Source organism: Erpetoichthys calabaricus, chromosome 6 (genome assembly GCF_900747795.2).
Source record: "Erpetoichthys calabaricus chromosome 6, fErpCal1.3, whole genome shotgun sequence".
In the NCBI taxonomy this organism is placed as follows: Eukaryota; Metazoa; Chordata; class Cladistia; order Polypteriformes; family Polypteridae; genus Erpetoichthys; species Erpetoichthys calabaricus.
This window is the reverse complement of record NC_041399.2, coordinates 196,745,274-196,767,767: the sequence shown is the minus strand read 5'-3', so window position 1 is coordinate 196,767,767 and position 22,494 is coordinate 196,745,274. Positions and strand designations below refer to the sequence as shown.

The window sequence follows — 22,494 nt, the reverse complement described above, 5'->3', positions numbered from 1 at the left end:
AGGATCAGCCTCAAGAACCGTGGACTCAGAGATACCCAATGTCCTAGCCAGAGGATCAGCTTTCAACAACTGCTCAAAGTAGCCAGCCCAGTGGGTCACAACTGCAGTGTCATCCGTAAGGACTGTTCTATCAGCCACCCTGACTGCGACTGATTGAGGAGCCTGCTGAGTTATTTTGAGCATGTATGTACAATTCCTCCTTAGAGCCTCCATTAGGAGATGTAAAAGGCACAGGTCACATACACAAGACTGAGGAGCAGACCTAGGACACAATGGAAGAATTATATCTCTGGATTGTTCTGAAAACATGTGATGACTCTCTAAGAGAGCCTGGAGAAAGTTGTTGAGAATAGGGAGGCCTGGTCAGCTCATTTCTAAGTGTTGCTGCCATGATCCTCACCAGGAAAAGCACAATCAAAAGGATAAAGATGATGATGAAAATGATAGTGATTTTTAAATTGCTCAGATTCAAGAGTCTAATCTTTTCAATGGTTAACTTTAGGTCTGCTTGGCTGGAGGTAAATGACTCTCCTGGAACAACAGTTTTAATGTATTCCAGGAATAAGAGATAACTTAAGGAATTTAGATCAACCATCAGGGAAAACTAGCTTAGGTACATCCACACTACTACGTTTTCATTTAAAGACAATATTTTTAAATGAAAACAATCTCCGCCCATACTAATGTTTTCACATTGTTTACAGAAGTATTGCCATCCACACTAAAACAAGTGAAAACACATATGACATAGACAGTCACCTACAATGGGCATGCACACACTGGGCTCAAAATCTTTGAAGGGACTGTGCAGTTAAAAATTCAGAGCACCGTGAAATTTAGATTCCCTTGTGTTTTATGTGCTTTCAAAATTATAAGCACATGTAGGACTTTTATAGTCATTCACAGCATAGAAAAAGACAACAATTATTAAAGGAAACTCAGCGAATTGCCCCATGTCATGTTAATGTGTTGAGCACAGCTGAAAATAACGGTCTTCTGAACTGGTGATGGTCATCTTGTCATTAAATAAAAACACCACAAATGTTAAAGAGACGTTTTAAAAAAAAAGTAGTTAGCCCTATGATAACACGAGTGCTTGCCATCTATAGAAATTTTCAGATGACTCGTTCATCATTGGCTGCATTAATAATGGAGATGTGTCAGAGTACAGGAAGGTTTTGGGGGACTTTGCCTTGTGGTGAAGCGAGAACCACCTACAGATCAATATCAGCAAAACAAAAGAGCTGGTGATGGACTTCAGGTATACCAAGAAGTCTCTGAGACCAATCAACATTTAGGAGGAGGATGTGGAAATGGTGCAGAGCTACAAGTACCTGAGGGTTCACATTAACAACAAACTGGACTGATATGGCCACACAGTGGAGCTGGACTTCCTAAGGTGTATGCAGCAAGCAGCTGGAAATGTTCTGGCAGGCCATAGTAGCCAGTGTGGTGTTCTACACTGCAGTCTTGTGGGGAAGTAACCTGAACACAAATGAAGCACAATGCCTGAACAAACTTATCTAGTAAGACTGGTCTATCACAGGTCAAACCCTGGACACATTGAAAGCTGTTGTGGAAAAGAGGATGGTGGCAAAATTGGATTCCATCATGAAAAATCCCATCCATCCTCTCCAGGAGGTGCTCTCTTGGAGCATGTTTAGCCATAGGCTCATTCTACCATGGTGTGCTAAGAAGCATCTCTGGGGGGCTTTTCTGCTAACTGATATCAGGAAATCAATGCTTCCACCCGACTTACTCATTTATTTATTTATTTAATAGGGGGTTTCCCCCTGCCCGCTTAGCTTGCCAACCCCCCTGGCCTGCACTACACACCAGCCACTTCGCGTTTCTGCTGCTCATATTGTGAAGAGGGGGGCTGAATGCACCCCAAGGAGATGTGGTCGCTCCTCCGAAACCCCCTCTTAAACGGTGATACAATGGGAAACAAATACAGTTTTTTTTACCTCCTCTTTGCTGAATCAGCTGCTGGATTGCTGCTGTTTCCGTGCCGCCTGATCTGCATCTCGCGCGGCACTTCAAACATCTAAAAGCCTGTACAGCAGCTGTCCTACTCTTTGGCTTTTATTTCCAGCGTGGTTAAATCGTTTGGCATAAAGTCTTGTCTCGCGGGACATGAGTTCTTGATATTTTTTAGTTTATAATTTAAAAACAGAATAAGAATCTGAAAATCTAACAACATCACATTAAAGTTCAATAAATTCGTAAAAGAATGATACCAAACATATATATGTAGGTTTTAAAATAAGCCGGATTTAAAGCTTTACAAAAAAGTGACATAAAAATGTTACATAAAATTGTTACAGAAAATCGTTGCACTTTTAGAATTTTATATATATAGAGTAGATTTATTTATTTATTTAGCGATATGCTTGTTTTTTTATGTTTCTGCTCCTGTATGCATTTGAATATCTCCTTGGGATTAATAAAGTTTATCTAAACAAATCTAATCTAAATATTTTAGTTTAGATGTGGGTGAGTAAATAAACTCACACAAAATTATTTCCATTATTTCCATCTAAACTTTTTTTTCACATAATAATAAATGTAGACAGGTTTGCTGGCACTGCGTTCTGCACTAGTTGCTCTAACATGCTCACAATGTCATAACTCTGTTTTTTCATCTATTTATTTTATCTCAACATTAATATACAGTTTATCAAACAATTAAACAAGTCCTAAATTTAAATTCTTTTTTACTGTGTAATGCCACACCTCTACCTTTTTAATTTGACCTTTTAGTCTTTACATTTTTATTCAGTCCACTGTCTTTAATTTAATTAGGTTTTGTTGATTGCTATAATGCCATATTGATGCAGTTGTCTTTGTAATACTGAAGTTAGCTAAAATTTTAAAATAATTATATATGTTCCTTATCACATTTGCCTACCTGAGCAGATCACTCCAGCATCTCTTCTATGGGTGCAGTTTACAGCCTTGGGTGGTGACTGAGGACAGTCATAGAGTATGGACTCATTACCCTTACATTCAAATTGTCGGTCCCATACAGGTCCACTTCCTTCACCATAAACTCCTGTTGAGGTGGCCACTGCAACTCCACACTGAAGCTGATGACAGACCACATTGGCATCTTCCATGTCCAAGTCAGAATCACAAAATGTCCCCCAGGTCTCTGTAAACTGCACCTCCACACGGCCAGAGCAGGGGTCCTTATCGCCAAACAGTCTTGGCTTAATGTGAGCTGGTAATAATAAAATATAATTTTTTATTGTTTTCCCTTTTGAACAAGTCAGTTTTTTTATAAATGTGTAGAGCTACTCAGTGTTTAATCACTCATAGTTCATGTTATCATTATTTACATTAAGTTAATAAATAGTATTTAACTTGATATATTACAGTGGAGCACTCAAGAGATTACTTACCAGAGCAGACCATTCCAGCAGATTCATACTTGGGACCTTTAACTGGTTTATCTTGAGGAATAATGGCACTAAGGCATTGCCACAGAAATGACTCATTGCCATTGCAGTAAATAGGGAAATACCAAGGGTTTACATTTTTTATTCCAAAGTAAGCTTCCTTTTTAATTGAAACAAGTGATCCACATCCAATGTGTGTGCACACAACGTTGGCCATTGAAACATCCATTATATCATCAATCACAGATACTTCAAGTTCAGAAGTTCTTAGAAACATTTGCCCTGCACAAGGACTTCCCCCATTCTCTAATGATATATTAAGAGCACCTGAGAAAGAAAGAAAGAAAGAAAGAAAGAAAGAAAGAAAGAAAGAAAGAAAGAAAGAAAGAAAGAAAGAAAGAAAGAAAGAAAGAAAGAAAGAAAGAAAGAAAGACTATTAATAATATAACAGCACAATCTAGTACAGAATCGCAGAGATTATCCAGCCATGGACACAATGAAAGAAATGGCCCTGGAAAATGTGCAAAAATCTCACAGAACACTAGGAATAATTCTTTAAAATAAACAATGCTGTGTTTCAGGACTTGTGCTTATGTAACATAGTCAAAGATAAAGATATTTGCATGTCATTGTGAATGTGCATCCATTTAGTGTATCCATGAAATATTACGTGTTCTGCTTGTGACTAGTGATAAACAAAACAAGTTTCATTTCAAATACAATTTCATGAAATTAATGGTAATATGTTTTTTGCATGAAAAGCACAAAAAGCTTCTATTGCTCCCAAAGCCTCAAATAAACCACAATGGTTTAGCCCTTAAAGGTTTGTTTGAGTCAGTAGAGTTCTGTGGGCACTCTGTTGGCATAACAGGTACCATTCTCATCACTGCAAACCCCAGTGCAATATATGCTTTGTTCCTATAAAATAATTTCTTCCTGCAGCTACTCAGAACAGCACTGTAGCTACTACAGATGATCTATGAACAGGGCAGAATACCAGAGTAGTGGAAGGACAGTGTGATTGTATACATTTATATGGAGAAGGGTGATAATCAGGATTGTGAAAGATATATAGGGATAAAACTGATGTCACACACAATGAAAAATTTGGAAAAGGTTATGGAGAGAAGAAGGCTTAGGAAAGAGACCACCATAGGGAAATGGCAGTTTGATTTTATGCCAGGGAGAGGAACATTCTTTCCATTGTGACAGCTCATATAGAAACAGCGAGAAAAACAGAAAAGATTGCATATGGTGTTTATTGCTTTGGAGAAGGCTTATGATAGAGTGCCATGTCAAGAGGTCTGGAGGTACATGAGAGAGAAAGGGGTACCAAAGAAGTATGTGAGGATTGTCCAGGACATGTACGAGGGAGTGAGAACTCGGGCGGAAAGCACATAAGATCCCAGTTAAAGTGGGTCTATACCAGGGATCTTCTTTAAGTCTTTACCTCTTTGATCTGTTTATGGATGTGTTGACTTGTAGGATAAAAACCCAATCCCCCTGGAGCATGGTTTTTGCTGATGACATTGTGTTCTGTAGCACCAGAAAAGAGGAAGAGGAGAGGAAATGGATGAATGAAGAAAAGCTTTGGAAGAAGACAATATATGAGATTAAATTTTGATCAGAATTCAAGTGTTACATTGCAGGGAGAGCTATAGAAAATAACGGATATGTTTTCAAATTTAGGATTTGTGGTAGCTCAAGAAGATGTAGAAACAGCCCAGAGAGTGCAGTGTGGATGGAACAATTGGAAGAAGGTACCAGGAAAATTGTGGGATCAAAGAATTAAGGTGCAGGTTAAAGGGATGATTTGTAAGACCAGCAATGATGTATAAAGCTGACTCATGGGCAGTAATGGGAGCACAAGAGAAATTGGATGTGGCAGAAATGAGAATATTGAGATGGATTTGTGGAGTTACAAAAAAGGATAGAATAACAAATGTGAAAATCAGAGGTACAACAGAAGTGAGAAATATAACTAAGAAAGTACAAGAGAGTTTCCTCCCACAATCCAAAGACATGCAGGTTAGGTGAATTGGCGATTCTAAATTGTCCCTAGTGTGTGCTTGGTGTGTGGGTGTGTGGGCTGGCGTCCTGCCCGGGATTGGTTCTTGCCTTGCGCCCTGTGTTGGCTGGGATTGGCTCCAGCTGACCCCCGTGACCCTGTGTTCGGATTCAGCGGGTTGGAAAATGGATAGATGGATGGATGGGAGTACAAGAGAGTAGGATGAAGTGATATGGACATATGCTGAGGAGAGACAAGCAATATTTGGGTAAAAGAGTGATGGGAATGGAAGTGCAGAGGAACAGAGCAAAGGAGGCTGAAGTGGAAGTGGATAAAATAAAAGAAGATTTGAAGGAAAACGGTCTGGCTGCAGGCAAGGTGCAGGACCAAGTTGTATGGAGAAGGTTCATCAGGTACATCAGCCACACACAAATATGGGAAAAGATGAAGAGGAAGAAGAAGCTATTCCAAAGAGCACACTAGCAGTGGAAGCAATCATCATATGAGGCCATGCATCTTGTTCTATTTGCTTATTTTTATGTTAATTTATATTTTTCAGTGCCTGGCCTCCATTGAGTCCTGTGTACACCCACTGACCCCATACCACAACTGAGATGTGATCCAGTGTATGCCTTGTGACAATTACTTTTAAAGACACATTGACATGTGTCTTGTGTAATGTATGAATTCCCAGTGCAGATTTTCTTTTTCAAAGTTCTGTTAAAGAAAACATAATTACCTTGTAAACCCATTAAATGCATGTTGTTCACATTAAGATTTTTAATAAATACTGTAATTGAAAAATACCTTTGCATACAACTGCCGTGTCCATCATGTGATCACAGTCATGCTGACCCCAAGGATCCGAAGGACATTCCCACAAAAAGGTCTCATTTCCAAAGCAGCGAACTCTGTCCTTCCAGATGGGCAAGTCAATAGGAGGTATGTGAAACCTAGTTAGAGTTTCTGCTTCTCCACAGTTCATTTGATTACAAATGAGATGAGCTTCTCTCATTCCCAATCCAGTAAAGCAAACTGTCCCCCACTGACCTCTGTAATAGATTTCCACTCTTCCTGTGCAGGTACTTAGAAGGGACATAAATCGCATTTTGATGTCTCCTGTTAACACATAGTTTCATTGCATTATTGCAAAAACAGTTATTTGGAAATGACTGGCATTCTTTAAATACATAAAACAAGCTTTTGTACTGGCTTAAACATTATCATGTATTTAGGGAATTGAGAACAGGTATAGATAGATAGATAGATAGATAGATAGATAGATAGATAGATAGATAGATAGATAGATAGATAGATAGATAGATAGATAGATAGATAGATAGATAGATAGATAGATAGATAGATAGATAGATAATTATTGCCCAAAGGGATAATAAAACTTTAATACTATAATAAATAACAATCAAAATCACACATAAAAATCTTATTGCTTGCATAATAAGGATGCTGCTGTCCATTACTGGCTTATCAGTGAAAGTAAGATGTAGTCAGACTTGTTCAGTTATACCACAGGTTTACATTTAAAGGAACTGACATTTGATGGCATGCATTGCTATTTCTGGTCATGTTTGTGTAATATTAAATAGCTGTGATAATCATTTTATAACAATAAAGCTAAACCTAAAATTGTAACAAGCTAAACAAAAATACCTAATTATCCATCTGTCTGTTTTCAGATCAGCTTAATCTAATATCACTATAATAGGGGTGAAAAGAATTTACATGTCAGTTTATTACAAGTGTCTGCAGAGGACATAACACCTTCATTATATGTATATGAAAGGTTGATACCCATCAAATGTGCCTAAAAGAAAACTCAGTATGTGAATGTCAGTTTTTAAATGGTGATTAAATACATTGTTTACCCTTGTAAGAATTATGTGGAATGGTATGAGAAATGTTTTGTAAGAGCAAGGGGACTATTCACAAAAAATAGAACAGAAATAGAATAGAAATAGAACTTTTTTGGTAAAGCTTTTCATAATTTAAAAAATAAATTACTCCTACTTTTTGATTTGCCTCATATTTTTAAAAATATTAGGAACAATATTCAATATGGTCAGTGATGCACAAAAGAGGAAAGTTTTAATTTCAAATACAGTTTCTTGAAACTGGCCTTAAAATGAATTTATAATTGCAAAATGTGAAGCTCACTACAAAGAGTTATTCTTTAAAGTTTTTGGGATAGAAAATATGGAATATTAATTCAGTGTTAACTTCTGTTCTTTTTTTCAGCTGCATAATATATGTAATATGTTGCTCACAGGGCGGTACGGTGGTGCAGTGGGTAGCGCTGCTGCCTCGCAGTTAGGTGACCCAGGTTCTCTTCCCGGGTGCTCCCTACGTGGAGTTTGCATGTTCTTCCTGTGTCTGCGTGGGTTTCCTCCTGGTACTCCGGTTTCCTTCCAAAGACATGTAGGTCAGGTGCATTGGCGATTCTAAATTGTCCCTGGTGTGTGTGTGTGTGTGTGTGTGTGTGTGTGTGTGTGTGCCCTGCAGTGGGCTGGCACCCTACCCGGGGTTTGTTTCCTGCTTTGCGCCCTCTGTTGGCTGGGATTGGCTCCAGCAGATCTCCATGACCCTGTAGTTAGGATATAGCGGGTTGGATAATGGATGGATATTGCTCACAAGTTAATTCAATTCTATTTATGCCTGTCATTCACATCACTGCAGAGAAGAGCAGTGCAATTTTTAAAATGAGACTATATGAAAAAACATCAAAATACTCCATTGTACACATTGCTGTGTTTTTTCTTTAGGAATACACACTATATGGGAAGTTGCTCTCCACCTGCTGTTCACCAGCAAGCAGCCTTTCCTGTTTCATGATTTCTGTAGATCAGGTTAAGGATATGCATCCTTCAAGTTCCATGAAGATTCAAGTTTCTTTTCTGTCTTTGATGCATTTTTAGGATTGTGATTACCAAGATTGTCATCATAATCGACAAAGTGAGGATGATATAAGTACTACAAGAACATGCCTGGCTGTTCAACAAAATGTCTAATTGTGACAAGCATAAGTCTGATCATTTTTTTCTTCCACACTACCAATTTTTATTTAAAAAGTAAATGACAGGCAGATATACATGGAATTAAATCATGTAAACGCTTTCAAACAGTGACTTTCTTCTTCTGACAAATTTTCCTGGAAGCGACATTTAATTTGTTTCATTACTTTTTTTGTAAAACAAAACAAAATATTTCACTGAAAATGGAATTTTGGCCGAACTGTTTTGCCCATCACTAATTATGGTACAGTAGATAGATTTTTCATTTGCAGGATAAACAGTAATTATACTTTTTTACCTTTATCTTCTGATGGTTGCTCATCTTTTGTAGAGTCTAAAAAAAGAAAACACTTTTATTTAATAAGAAATGATTGCTTAAGAACAAAAGTGTTGTCTTGATTTGAGAAATAAAACATTTTAGGAGAAATTCATCAGTCATCTCACTGTGCATATATCATGTTTATTTGACAAGCTCCATGTAGTAGAAACGGAATCACTTTGATGTGAAAAGCTAGAATTGATGTTTTTGCTCCTATGCATTCAAAGGTTTTCTCCTCTAAATGTGGATGCATATTGGATTTTATATTTAAAGTATATCTTGGTTACACTTGTGTAACAAGGCTTAGTAAGGGCTTATCACTACACATCCACAGTGCTAGAAGCCTCCCAGGCTACAGCCATATGCAGAACTCAGCACGATTTTTACTCATTCTTGCTTCCTAAAATGAAGTTTGGGGGGCAGTAGAATCTGAAATGGAGATGGCATATAAAATATTTAGAGGAGATTAATAGTACATTGGGTTGTTAAACATGCATGGAGAGAAACTGTGGAAGACAACTGTAGTAGGGGAGGATGCAATAGTCCTCATAAAGTATGGAATTTCATCTAAAATAAAAGAATAGGCATTCACTTCAGCAGAGTGACATGTACACCTAATTTTAAAAAGAATGCCCTGAAAGATTTATGATACAAAAGATATAAATTAAAAATTGAGCATCTTGCCTGATACTGCCGTCTCATTACTGCAAATAAATTTCAACACCTACTGCAGCCAAACACCAAGAAGTATAGGAAGTAAATAAATGTGGAACCGAGTTCACTTACCCGTAAATCATCTTCTGTGATGACACATTTCACTACACTAGATTAACCAAAGGGACAGGGGTAAGGGGTAAATCATGTGACATTGAACCCAGAATCATGTTTAGAGACTAGACAAAGAAATAAGGAAAATAAATGAAAAATACAAATAGAAACAGCAAACAGGAAAAGAGGAAAGACTGATGGTGTTTGACTTCATATTTTAATTTTTGTCATTATAACTAAATCAGGACCACCCCAAGGTTTAATCTCTCCAGAGAGTTTTTGGTTTAATTTCCTTTGCTGTTGACTGACCATAGTTCAACAATAATGTTACTGGACAGATATTGTTAAGTTCCTGGGGTGGGTGATACATGCAAATTCATACGTCTTGATATTTACATACTTTTGGACAGTAGCAGTATATCAGGGAATTGACTTTAAATTTTCCTTCTGGTTTAATTTATATCAAAAGAGTACTAGAGTCTTTTTTAAATTTGAATTGAAATAAGATTTATTTTTATTATCTTTGAACAGCCACGTAAACCACAATGAAACAAATCAAACTAAGAACAAATTTGCCCAATATTAAATACTGTTTAGAATGAAACCTGTCAGCCAGCAGTGCAAACATGTCTTGAATAAAAAGCCTACAATGTGACCCCTTGCAAGTAATGCTTTCACACAAGTTGGAATGCAAAGCCAGCATCCAAGTATGCCAAATGTCTAAGAGATGTATACAGCTAGCACCAATCTTACGTGGGGAAAGGAGAACACACAAGATGGCACATTGTGGAATGAGTAAACTGTGCACAGCACTGAAGAGCACAGCACACATCAAATTGATGCTGGCTGTGTACTTTGTATTCCAAGGTGTGTGATTACATTACAGTGCACAGCACTGTATACCCAACAATGTATGCAAAAGCAAGAATAAACAATCCGCTTTTTTTACTTTTGTACACACCTGCCGTAATACCAAGTGTGTGTGATTCAATATGTCTGGCAACATTTCAATACAGCTGTACTAAAAAATGTTTTTTTCCTTAAAAAATCCTAATTTGTGTCCAAGCACCTCGTTCCACCAGTTCTTCCATATTTACAAAGAAAGCCCACTGTTCATTCTGGTATTTGCATACATCGTTGGTTCTGCCAAGTCTGTGGAAGCAGCTTGCTCCAGCCACAATGTGCCACCTCACATGTTCTCCTTTCCCCATATCAAATTGATGCTGGAAGTGTACTTTGTGAGGTGTACAGGTGAGTTTATATAATTATGTATATCCATCCATCCATTTTCCAACCCGCTATATTCCTAACTACAGGGTCACGGGGGTCTGCTGGAGCCAATCCCAGCCAACACAGGGTACAAGGCAGGAACCAATCCCGGGCAGGGTGCCAATAATTATGTATATAATTTATATAAATGTATATAATCGTTTTAGCTAAATGAAATAACTGGAGAACTGATAGGTGTCAGATTAGCGCATTACCTTTTTTATTACATGTACTGAAAAAATATCAGTGATTATAAGTGGTATATTTACTGTGATAATTATATACTTGTCTGGAGGAAAGTGAGACAGCAATTTATATTTAGGTAGCACCATACATGTGAGAGTGTGCAATTGACTTGATACATGCACCACCATTTCAGTATAGTTGTACAGAAATCACATTTGTCTTTCTAAAAGGCATATCATTCATGGCCAAGTACCACATTCCATTTGCCCATTCATTTTCACAGACACAGTTCACTGTTCATTCACTCTATGCTGTGTTGTTTTACAGAAAGTAATAGAAAGCCCACTCCTCACTAGGCCACTGCAGCACATTGGTCAATTTTACGATAGGTAACAAAGGCGGTTTCCTGATGTGCTGATACATGCTAAAAACAATAAATGAAAATTCCTACTGGTTTACAGATTTTAATCAGTCATTTCTGCTGGAGTACCACGCACCACTAGGTTCCTTTTATGTTAATAAGTTTGGAACTGTATGTTTACAGAAATCCATGTCTTTATGTGTATTTATTGTGTAATTATTATTTGTGTGTAATTGCTCTGAGCCTGCACTTAGTGAAGAGTGCTATATAAAACTAAACTGAACTAAACTATGGTGAGAGTGAGTCAGGATGAATGCATTGATTTTTATTATTTAGAAGTTGTCCCTTTCACCCAGGAAACAGGCAGCGGTATGGCTCCACTTATAAGGTGACAACATTCATTCAAAGCTAGAAGAAACAATTGAACTTATTCATAAAAGCCTCCCCTGTGTTGCTCATTCAGCAGGTTAACATTTTTCTTCAGTCATTTCATGGAAAGTAACTTTTAGCTACTTAGTGCTTGCTTACCTCATAACATACAAATGCAAATGGTGATATAACAGACTAAATTTTGCACAAAGCCACTTTTTACTTACATCTGTGCAAATAAATCTCCATTCAGCAGCTTCAGCAAATATGGAGGTAAAAATATAGGTATGGTTGAAAAAGGGCTTGCCTGCACAAATGACACCTGCATCCCAAACATGCTGACACAGCATTTGATCTCGAGTTCTTGAGTCACACTCTCCGAGCTCAGTCTCATTCCCATGACACTTCACACTAGTGAGCAATCTGTCATCAGGGAGATGTTGTAGATGAATGTGATGAGGTGCAGAAACAGCAGTGCCACAGCCCAGCTGACGGCAGACCACCTCAGCATCAGGTAGGTCCCAAGAGTAGCTGCACACGTGGCCCCATTGACCATCATAGAAGATCTGGACTCTTCCAGCACATTGAGTGCTTCCTTTCAGTCGGACTTGTAGGGCAGCTTAAAAAGATCAAGAAGAAAGAAAAATAATTTAGGGTGTATAGCACCTTCTAAATATTTATAATGAAAAGCCATAGAGTCAAACATAGGTAAGCAGAGGGTAGGGCTACCACCTCCTGGATCCAGCATTCTAGTTTTTTTTTTTTATCCTGGGTGCAGATGTTGTCTGAGTGGAGTTTGCACATTCTTTCCCTGTCTGTCTGTTTTTCTTCCCATTTACATTAAAAATGCAGGTTTGGTTCATTTCAATTTCAAATTGGCCCTATGAGTGTGTGTGTGTGTGTGCGTGTGTGTGAATGGGCCATGCAGTGAACTGGTGTCCTGTCCACTGTTTTCTTCTTGCCTTATGTCCAGTGCTGTTGCTCATACATCTAGCAGCTCTTAATTAGATTAAGCAGTTTGAATCCTATTATGCTATGTTACTGCATTAAAAATGCATAGTATGTCTGCTGCATTTTTACATTTTATACACAAAACATTCAAATACCAGTAATGGCGGACTACACGATAACGTGTAGTGAATACACTTGACTTATAGTTTTCACCCTCTTTCTCTCTACGTTTAGCATTCTTTTGCTCAGAGGTTGATGTGCTTGTTGCTTCCTGAGCAGCTCTTCTTTTCTCCACTCTAGCGGCTCACTTCTTCTATTCTTTCGTCGTCATCTTTTTGCGTTTAAACTGATTAAGTCAGTGTTTGGGTTGCAATTACTTTGTATGTTTTTCTTAATTTTTCACTTAAGCTGGCACTTAAGTCTTCAATCTACTTCAAGAACGATTTAAGATATGAAGAGGTAGAGGAAGAGATGGCAAAGGTGGAAGAGATGAGAACGGCACCCATACGCATGGGCAATACAGCCACCTTGCTGTGCGCTGCCGAGTTGATTCTACAATAAAATAAAATAAAAATAAAAAGAGTAATAAAAATCATCACTCCGAAAGCAGACAGTAGAGGTCACGTAGTATATGTGTACCAAATTTCAGGTCAATAGGTCAAACAGTTTGTGAGCTACAGATGATTTAAAATCCTGGACAGACAAACAGAAGAAAGATGAATAATTTTTCATTATATGACAAATCAACTATTTATGGATATTGTATTTGGTGAAGTGAATGGCAATATGACAAATAGAAAGACTATACTGATGATTCCTAATCTAAAGGTTTGAACTTTAAATTAGCCCAAAACCCCCAAAATGCAGCTCTTATCTTAATTGTCAGATTTCATCATTACCTAAGACCTGCATTTTACACTTTTAAATAATACAACATTAAGGTGGTTTCCTCATATGCAGGAAATTAAAAAGCTAGTCTCCCTCTTGCCCGTTACCAGATTGGCATTGTACCTCACTTCGGCTCAGCTTTTTTGGCTTGGGACATAGAGTCAGAATGGACTGATTGAGGCAGCTGAAAGGAGCAGTGACAAAAAGTTGTTAGTGCCCATGATGGTGACAGCCTTAGCATCCATTGGTGGCCACTAGCAATAAGGAAAGCTGTTAAAGTCAAGTTAAAGAAAGAAGGCTTCCATTATGTATTCAAGTTCAGATTTATTGCCACATGTTCAATGATCTGCAAATATTACTACCTTGAAACCACTGGAATGTTCTTCTCCCAAATATAATTTATAAATAAAATTAACTAGGTACAGCATTGTGTAACATCACACACATTGCAGCATCCATGTGACAAAAAGGCAGCCACTTCAATGTTAAGTTGAAGCAGTGGCCTGTGTGTGAATGGATCTTGGTGAGGCAACACAAGATGACTTTCAATCATCCTCAAAGAGGTTCTAACAAACTATTTGACAACTCCTTAGAGGAGGCAATGTCACAAGCATTGATCATGGTTGGGTCCACCCCAATTGCTGAAGGTGCCATGGTGGATTGAAAACATGGGAAATAGTCCCAGGTGTTTCAGTTAATATACCTTTGTAATGTTGTGTGTGATTTCAAAATATAAGACAATAGGGTATGTTCCAACTACCAGGGGATAACTCACATCAACCTCTCAGGGAAAGTCAATGCTGGAGCACCGGAACAGCAGCTCCCTCTAATAGTTGAAACTCAGGAGGAATAATGAATATGCCATCATGAGTCAGGAATAGTAGACCACCTTTTTTGTCCTTGCCGAGGTATGTAAAGAGTACGGGTAGCTACCTAATTCTGTCTACATGTGCCTAGTAGATTTGGAAAAAACTTTAAAAAGCTCAATGAAATAATTTTCTAAAGTAGTATTAATGAAAAACAGACAAAATAATGTCAATACGTCAAGTTATTTTCTTAATGTGCTTTATTATGGGGTACGTGAACACAGTCAGTATGGACCAACTCTGCATAAGTAACAAGGCTATCAGAAAGAAAAGCACAATATAAAAAGTATATTCTTTAAGTTCTATTTGTCAGTAATCTGTAATATCTTTCACCAAATGTTTTATCAAAACAAAATATTTTACTTTTTGCCTTTGCGGTGGGCTGGCACCCTGCCCCAGGTTTGTTTCCTGCCTTGCGCCCTGTGTTGGCTGGGATTAGCTCCAGCAGACCCCCGTGACCCTGTAGTTAGGATATAGCGGGTTGGATAATGGATGGATGAATGGACTTTTTGCCTTTTAATTTTTTGCACTCAGCAGTGGTGTCAAAATTTGAATAAACCAATAAATAAAATTGTCAAGAAAAGGTTTTATATAAACTTATTTAAACACATTTAAACTACTTGTAGGTTTAACATAATCTCTCTCTTAAAATCTAAAGTGGATTGTCTTTCTGCTTCTCTGTAAGCTATTTAAGTTGCAGATATTTGTTTATATCAAAAAAAATATTACCTCAAAATATTATGCCTTGTTTAAGACCAAATCAGTGGAGCTAATTTAGTCAAATATTTTTGTAGGCTATTTTATATAATTCCAACAATAGAATGTTGTTTCCAAATGGATAATAAAATTAACAACTCCTTCATACTACATTTAACAAAATATATGTTAGAAAGAAATACTGTAAACTCACAAGTCTGCTCTTCAATGCAGTCTAATGCTTTCTTTTAAAAAAGGATTCCACATACATTGATGTTTACTTGGATCCTTACTTAATAATAGAACAAGATGCAGAGGACAGCCGAAAGAAGAGGAAGAAGAAGACTTGGATCCTTACTTATACCCGAGGGCTCACACTGAGTATAATTTAGTTAACAGATCAATTTAAAAAATGATTTTATTCTCTGAAGAGTCTACTTTAACTTTGAGCATGTTTGCTGGACCATCTTAACATTTGCTTTAAAAAGTCTGTATTAAATTAATTATATTGATCTGTAATATAAGGATAATAACTCATATCTGTGAATTTCTAAAAAATGTGAAATAATATGTATTTAATGTTACTGTACTGTATGTCCAAACAAGCGTCAGATACTTTAAAAAATTAATTCTTCACAAATGATAAAATCCATAGTCCCCTACAGCAGTGCTCCGCAACCGGTGTGCCGCGGCACACTGGTGTGCCTTGAGCCGATACAGGTGTGACGCGGTCAAATAAGACAATTTTCTAACTAAATAATATTTCAACGGTCCTCCTTAGAAACACAATAACGAGAATACGTGCAATGAAATATTCGCGTAAATAGCCTTTTAAAGGTTTCATAATTTTATGTGTCATTTCTCTGAAATAATAAATCCCATCGCCTGTCGCCTACGACGTAGGCCCTACGTAGTCGCCAGACAACTCCGTAGTATGCTTTGATAGGCAGAGCGCTCCGTGCCCTCACCTAGATTCAATTCAAGCCGACGTATTAGTCGTGCTACGTCGCATTCACTCGTCTTGCGACAGTAGTTATCATTCATTACTATTAGTTGTGTTGCTGAATTGTGTATGGTTAACGTTCTTCGTGTGATTCATATTTAGTTTTATACCCCTTTAAATATGGATAAATTTTTACGTGGAAAAGATTCGTCTTCACGTACAGATGATGAAGAACCCAGCACAAGTGTTGCAAAAAAAAACCCAAAGAAGATTGTGAAAAGGAAGTACAACGAAGACTACATTCGATATGGATTCTCGTGGTGTGGTGACGAAACGGCTCCAAAGCCACAATGCATCATTTGCGGCGATCAGCTATCAAACGAGGCAATGGCACCCAGTAAACTAAATCGCCAGCTAAATTCAAACCATCCCAGTTACGCCAAAAAAGACAAACAACTCTTGTGTTAATTAAAAATGATAAGCGGTCATGCTTAAAAGATCTTGACCAAGAACTTCGGGTTGCGCTGTCAAATATTGAGCCGAATATAAAACTTTTGTGTTCATTGAAACAAGCGCAGGTATCACATTAATCAGTCATTATGTTATAATAATTATTAAGATTGCATAAAAGTTAATATAGTGTAGTTTTTATGTATGTATACTTATAATAAATGTATACTTATAATAAAAAATGAAAATTTATTGTAATATTTGTGTATTAAATTCATATCTATATATCAGTGGCGTAGCTGGAGATCATGTTGCCTGGGGCGGTGAAAAATTTGACGCCCCAAAGCGAAAGAAATTTTTTTTTTTTGCCCCAACCCCCGGTCCGCGGCCCACTACCGGTCCGCAGCCGTCTGACAGCCGGGCTGCGAGAGAACTGCAAGCAACGGCGACTCACTCAGACTTTTCAGAGCGCTTGGCGGGCGGGGCTTTGCAGCGGCGCAGAGAGAGGAGAGAGACCGAGGTGACAGAGTATTACAACAAAGTATTTTTATGGTCCTGACAGTTTCTCCATATGACATGAGTCTATAGAAATCACGTTACTAAGAAGTACATTCAACAGATGCTTTCATTACAACGAAGTGACCTTGAAATGCTTGAACGAATCATCCACAGAGCAGTTAGATCTGTGGTCGCAGCTCAGATGTGCACGTTTGCACAACGATCCCCAAACAGAAACATTGTAAAAAAATCTCTTTCTTCGAACTTTCCTCGTAGTGGTTTTCAGTGATTCCTTTTGCTTATTGCTTGTCAACATTTGAAAAACATCCATTGGAATTTAACTCATTGTCACCCTCCTATAGAAACGGCAGACACGAAAAAAACGATAACAGTGTTAATGTTTGTGATGTGCAATCTGTTGGAATGGCAAATGTAAAGCATATGTCTTTGTTATATGCAAAAAAAGACTGGTTGACTATTTTTAATTTGATTGACTATTTTTAATTATGTAATCTCAAAAAACATATATATTTATGTAATACTTTCAAAAGGTTTAAAAAGATACAGTACACTAAAAAAACAACAGCAGAGAATAAAGGAAAACAATTTTTATAGTTAAATTTGTAGTATGCCTTTATCATATTTTATTAAGTGGTAAGTTTGTGCGTAATGAAATACATTGCATTAAAAGAATACTTTGACGTTTGTAAAAAAATAAAATACTTAATTCTTGAGATAAACACCTCTATATAGTAAAAAGTATTCATCACTAAATTGAAGATTTTTACCAGCCTAACAAATTTAAATTAGAAATATTTGTCCTAAAATATTAAAAGTATTTGAATGCATTGTGCCAGACTGCAAAATTTTGCTCTTCAAACTATTACATTTATTAGCAAATTATTGTAGAGAAAAGCCAAGCAAATGACACCTTTTATTGGCTAACTAAAAAGATTACAATATGCAAGCTTTCGAGGCAACTCAGGCCCCTTCTTCAGGCAAATTAGCAAATTATTTACATTTTAGGTAAACAGTGCACCAAAGAGTATTCTGACAGCACTGGGGGCCAAGACAAGAATGAATACAAGAATTGAACTTCAGTGTACCACATTGTACATTCACGAAGAATGTACACCAATCAGTACCAGACAGAACATCTATTATATATTTGTATAGTGTACATGTATGTGTTTGAATACATATAATGTACATATTCTCTGCTTTTGTATATAATCATGAACATGCAAGTATAGTATACACGCCATATGTAACATAACATTCACAGACCCACTTAATCGAGTTGAGTGTCGCAGAGAGCCAGAACCTTTCCTGATAGTAAGAGGAGCAAGGCAGGGGCCATCCCAGCATCTGCATCTTATTATGAATATATATAGTTAAATAAAAAAATATAATGAAAAGCAACAAAAACACAAAACATAAATGTGGTTTTAAAAAAAAAATGAGCTACATTATTTGTATGAAAATGTGGTATATAAATAAATGTTGTTGTTATTAGATACACCATCATAAACATATGTACAGTATGTGTGCCTGCAGTTTTTTTTATACTATTATAACAAGAAAATGAGCATAAAAATATACTAAGTCTCAGAGTGTCAGAAATTCTACTTCTAAATTCTGTCTGTCCTAGGACTTCCAGCCCCATGACAGGTTCTTTGTGATGCATCAAGGTGCAAGCACACCGCAGTCCATACACAGCCATTCTTGATTATTGTATTCCGAAAATATTAATAAAATATACATATAAATGTTATAAATATCTATCTATCTATCTATCTATCTATCTATCTATCTATCTATCTATCTATCTATCTATGTGTGTGTGTATGTATATGTAAAGCACATACAAATAAATGTTAAAAAAATAATATATATATATTAGTTATATATATATTATGTATATAAAGCATTACCATAATTTGAAAGCCATTTTTCTCACACACTCACATTGGGCTAGTTTGCAGTCATTAATGAATCCTAACAAACAAGTGAGAGTGCATATATTACATGTATTTGGATATGAAAATTTAATATACACAACATAAAACTACACACACATACACATATATATATATATATATATATATATATATATATATATATATATATATATATATATATATATATATATATATATACTATGTATGTATGTGTGTGTATGTGTATATACATAATTGTATAGCTTTTACATTAAAAAGTCAATTTAAGAATGTCCTTTACATACATGTTGCTGAAAATGAATTGTTCCTTTAATTTTTGAGAGACAAATTTATAGTCAAGCACACATGTCTTGCTCGTTTTTATAAACAAAGCAATACAACTTTCTGTATTTTATAAATAGTTTCACGCTGGCTGTTCTTGAAAGAGGAATAATCCATTGAAATGTGGTCTTAAGAGAAGGTCATTTTTATTTTGTAAGCTTTACTGGCATTCTATTAACGAGAAAGCTGCTGAGCATTATTGAAAATAATTACATCTGTCATTTTTTGTAAACAATAGAAAATTACAATCTGTAAAATTTATTCTATAGGTGAAATGAACTGAATGACATATGTTATCCACGTTTATCACAGGAATTTTGCTAGTCCATTAATGTCAAAGTATAATTTAAGTCATTTTAAACCCAAAGCTTTTGGTTATTCCCATTAAAGTTAGTAGCACTGGTGTACTTACAACTCATGTGAAGGACACACACAAGGATAGTCCAGAAAGCCAATATTCGGTACATACTTGCACCCCAAGAACCTTCACACACTCTGATGACTGACAGACTGGAGTAACTGGAGTAAATTGGGGGAAGAAATATAATAATTTTGCACATGCTCTTTTACTTTGCTACCATGTTTGGTACTACTATAAGATTTTTTCTTAGCCAATAACAACAAGACTATCCAGAAATCGCCATATATGTACAACAAGGAATGACAAACAGGTGAAGATGCAAGAACATACATTTCTGATTATCTCTGATTATGAGGCACAGAGGTTAGGAGATAGAAACCGCAAAATATAAAATAGGTCTTGTACAGTTGAGATCTTGGGTCAGCAGCAAATGTGGCTAGTAATAAAATGAACATAGAAAACTAATACTTTGTAAAAATATAACTCAGACCAACACTTTTTCATGTACAATTACAAAGAAGGCTCTTTGGCTATTCAACAAACAAAAAAAAGTTTAATTTATTGTATGGCTTGGGTTGTGAAAACGTGTTGTAACTGAAGCAATATTGATATGCATGCCAAAATGAACATTATAGTAGAGTGAGGAATTACTTCAGAGAATACTTGGTAACTTTAAGCTCTGCAGAGTGGTAAGCACCTGCTCCGACAACCAGCAGGATGAGATGAAATGAGATAGCAGAACCATGAATTTCTTGGAAGCACAGTGCCAGTATTTGTAACGGCCCTCGTTTTAGATAAGTGTAGTGCAGACTCTGTAAAATAAGGCTGATTGCTTGTGACTGTATTTTGCACCCTGGAAACTCTGGGTCTTTGTTCTCAGTCTATAGTGGCTGCTTACTTATTAGAAACAGTCTCCAACTCCCTGATGAGATGGATTACAGTTGAATATTCTGTAGGCCATTGTATCATGGCCTAGTAGAGGCCTGTTCTTTAACCACAGGCAGTGTGATAATCAACAAAATCTTTCACTACTGTTTATTAATATTGTTTCTAACACATGGCCATCCACACTTGCTGTACTGCATTCTGTTCAGTTTATTTTATTACTTCTTGCTATAGTTTTAATAGTGTTTGCTCAAAAGCATGTTGTACAAGCATTATTATCATTATCATTTTTTTATTAATACGAGAACAGATAGTGAAGAATTTCGAAATACTGAATACATATGGGAAAAAAAGAAAACTTAAGTAGAATTGTCATGAAAATAAACAGCCTGTTATTTCTATGTGGATTTCAATTAGCTGAACTGTGTAACCTGGAAAGACACCACTTTGCAGTATCATTTGGTTTTTTCACTACTCCTGCTACATTCAAGCAATGGATGGTGTGTACCATAACCACCATTCGTAGCAAAATGTTTGTAGGCATTTGGATGATATTAGCAGCTAATTTTAGGATGGTTCTTCTGAGCCTCAAGTTCTGAAACAAGTGCAGCCTCTGCAAATGTGTGACCTTTTGAGCAGGAAAGCAAAACATTAGGAGCATATCGCCTATCCAAAAGAAGTGGGAACCAACTCTTCCTGTATTTTGGCAGGATTTGTCTGGAGTTCTATCCCCAGGCACTTCATTCACATACAAGTTGTACTTGAACCTTCTGTGGGCTTGATGGGAGTGTTAAATGAAAGATGGAGCCTGATATAGGATTTTCACTTTAGAATTGCACAATCTGCCTTTGTAAAAGTCTTTATCCTGGTGTTTTGCATTTTGACTCATATTGTTTTCCAGATCTGCCTCTGCATTTAAGGCTACTCTAGGCAACGGTGTAAACAGCGCCCCAAAAACATATATATATATACTAGCTGTGTAATCCAGCACAGGGTCATAGAAACTATTGAAATCGTCAGAAAAGAAAAATTAATATATTGATGTCAGGTAATTGAAAGGAACTGCTCTGGGCGTCTCTCTCCTAGGAGGTTTTGTTTTGCTGATGTGCTTGTATCGCTTGTGCATTAGCGGCGGAAGGAAAAGTAAAAGGGATACCATTTTGCTCGTGATAGCAGCTAAGCGACTTTGTCTTTCTTCTAAATGTTTCATTTTGCTGACATGCTCGCCTCACTTGTGTTATTAGCAACTAAGCGAATTTTGTTTCCTTGGAGGTGGAACCCTTACCCCGACTCCACCTCTCACTTCCGGGCAGGACAAACACACACACTTCCACGCATAGACGTTTATATATAAGATTATATATATTGTCGCAGATTGAGGCCCTTGTCGTCCTCTTGAACCCTCTGACTCGACTCCAGACACCAGGTAAAAGTCCAAATATTACTTTTATTTGAACAATACAGTGCACAAAGCACCCTCCACTCCACAATACTCATAAATCAATAAACACTACAGTAATCAATCCTCCACACTCCCAGACACTTTGCCACCCTTCCTCCCAGCTCAGCTCAGTGTACTGGTTTCCCAGAGTCCTTTATATAGTTCATGACCCGGAAGTGTTTCTCCCTTCTGTCCATGTGATCATGAACACTTCTGGGTCGGATAAAAAACTCCTTTCGTCAACCCGGAAGCACGTCGTTTCCTCTTGTCATGTGATCATGACGCACCTCCGGGTTATAGGGTAAGTAAGAGTCCGGCAGCCTCCCCACAGCGACTCCTGGTGGTCCCCATTGTATCCAGCAGGGCTGTGCATATAAACTACAAAGTCCATGAGGCCCTGCTGGAATTCGGGGAACGTCCACGCTGTTGGGAGAGCTCCACCTGGCGGCCTGGGGGTGAGGGCCGGAATATTTAGCCGGCCACCCACCACTATATATATATATATATATACATTTATACTGTA

At 37.0% G+C, this 22,494-nt stretch overlaps 1 protein-coding gene across 1 annotated transcript in view; it reads right to left on the bottom strand.

Moving 5' to 3' along the window:
- Positions 1–22,494, bottom strand: part of LOC114643159 (deleted in malignant brain tumors 1 protein-like) — a 153,303-nt gene that overhangs the window by 88,217 nt on the left and 42,592 nt on the right. Inside the window, exons 19-24 of the mRNA XM_051928800.1 lie at positions 19,697–19,803; positions 12,018–12,329; positions 8,737–8,772; positions 6,217–6,528; positions 3,405–3,728; positions 2,912–3,223 (exon numbers count right to left, since the gene is read on the bottom strand). Of these exons, the coding sequence (XP_051784760.1) occupies positions 2,912–3,223; positions 3,405–3,728; positions 6,217–6,528; positions 8,737–8,772; positions 12,018–12,329; positions 19,697–19,803 (1,403 nt within the window). The remainder of the gene's footprint in view (positions 1–2,911; positions 3,224–3,404; positions 3,729–6,216; positions 6,529–8,736; positions 8,773–12,017; positions 12,330–19,696; positions 19,804–22,494) is intronic.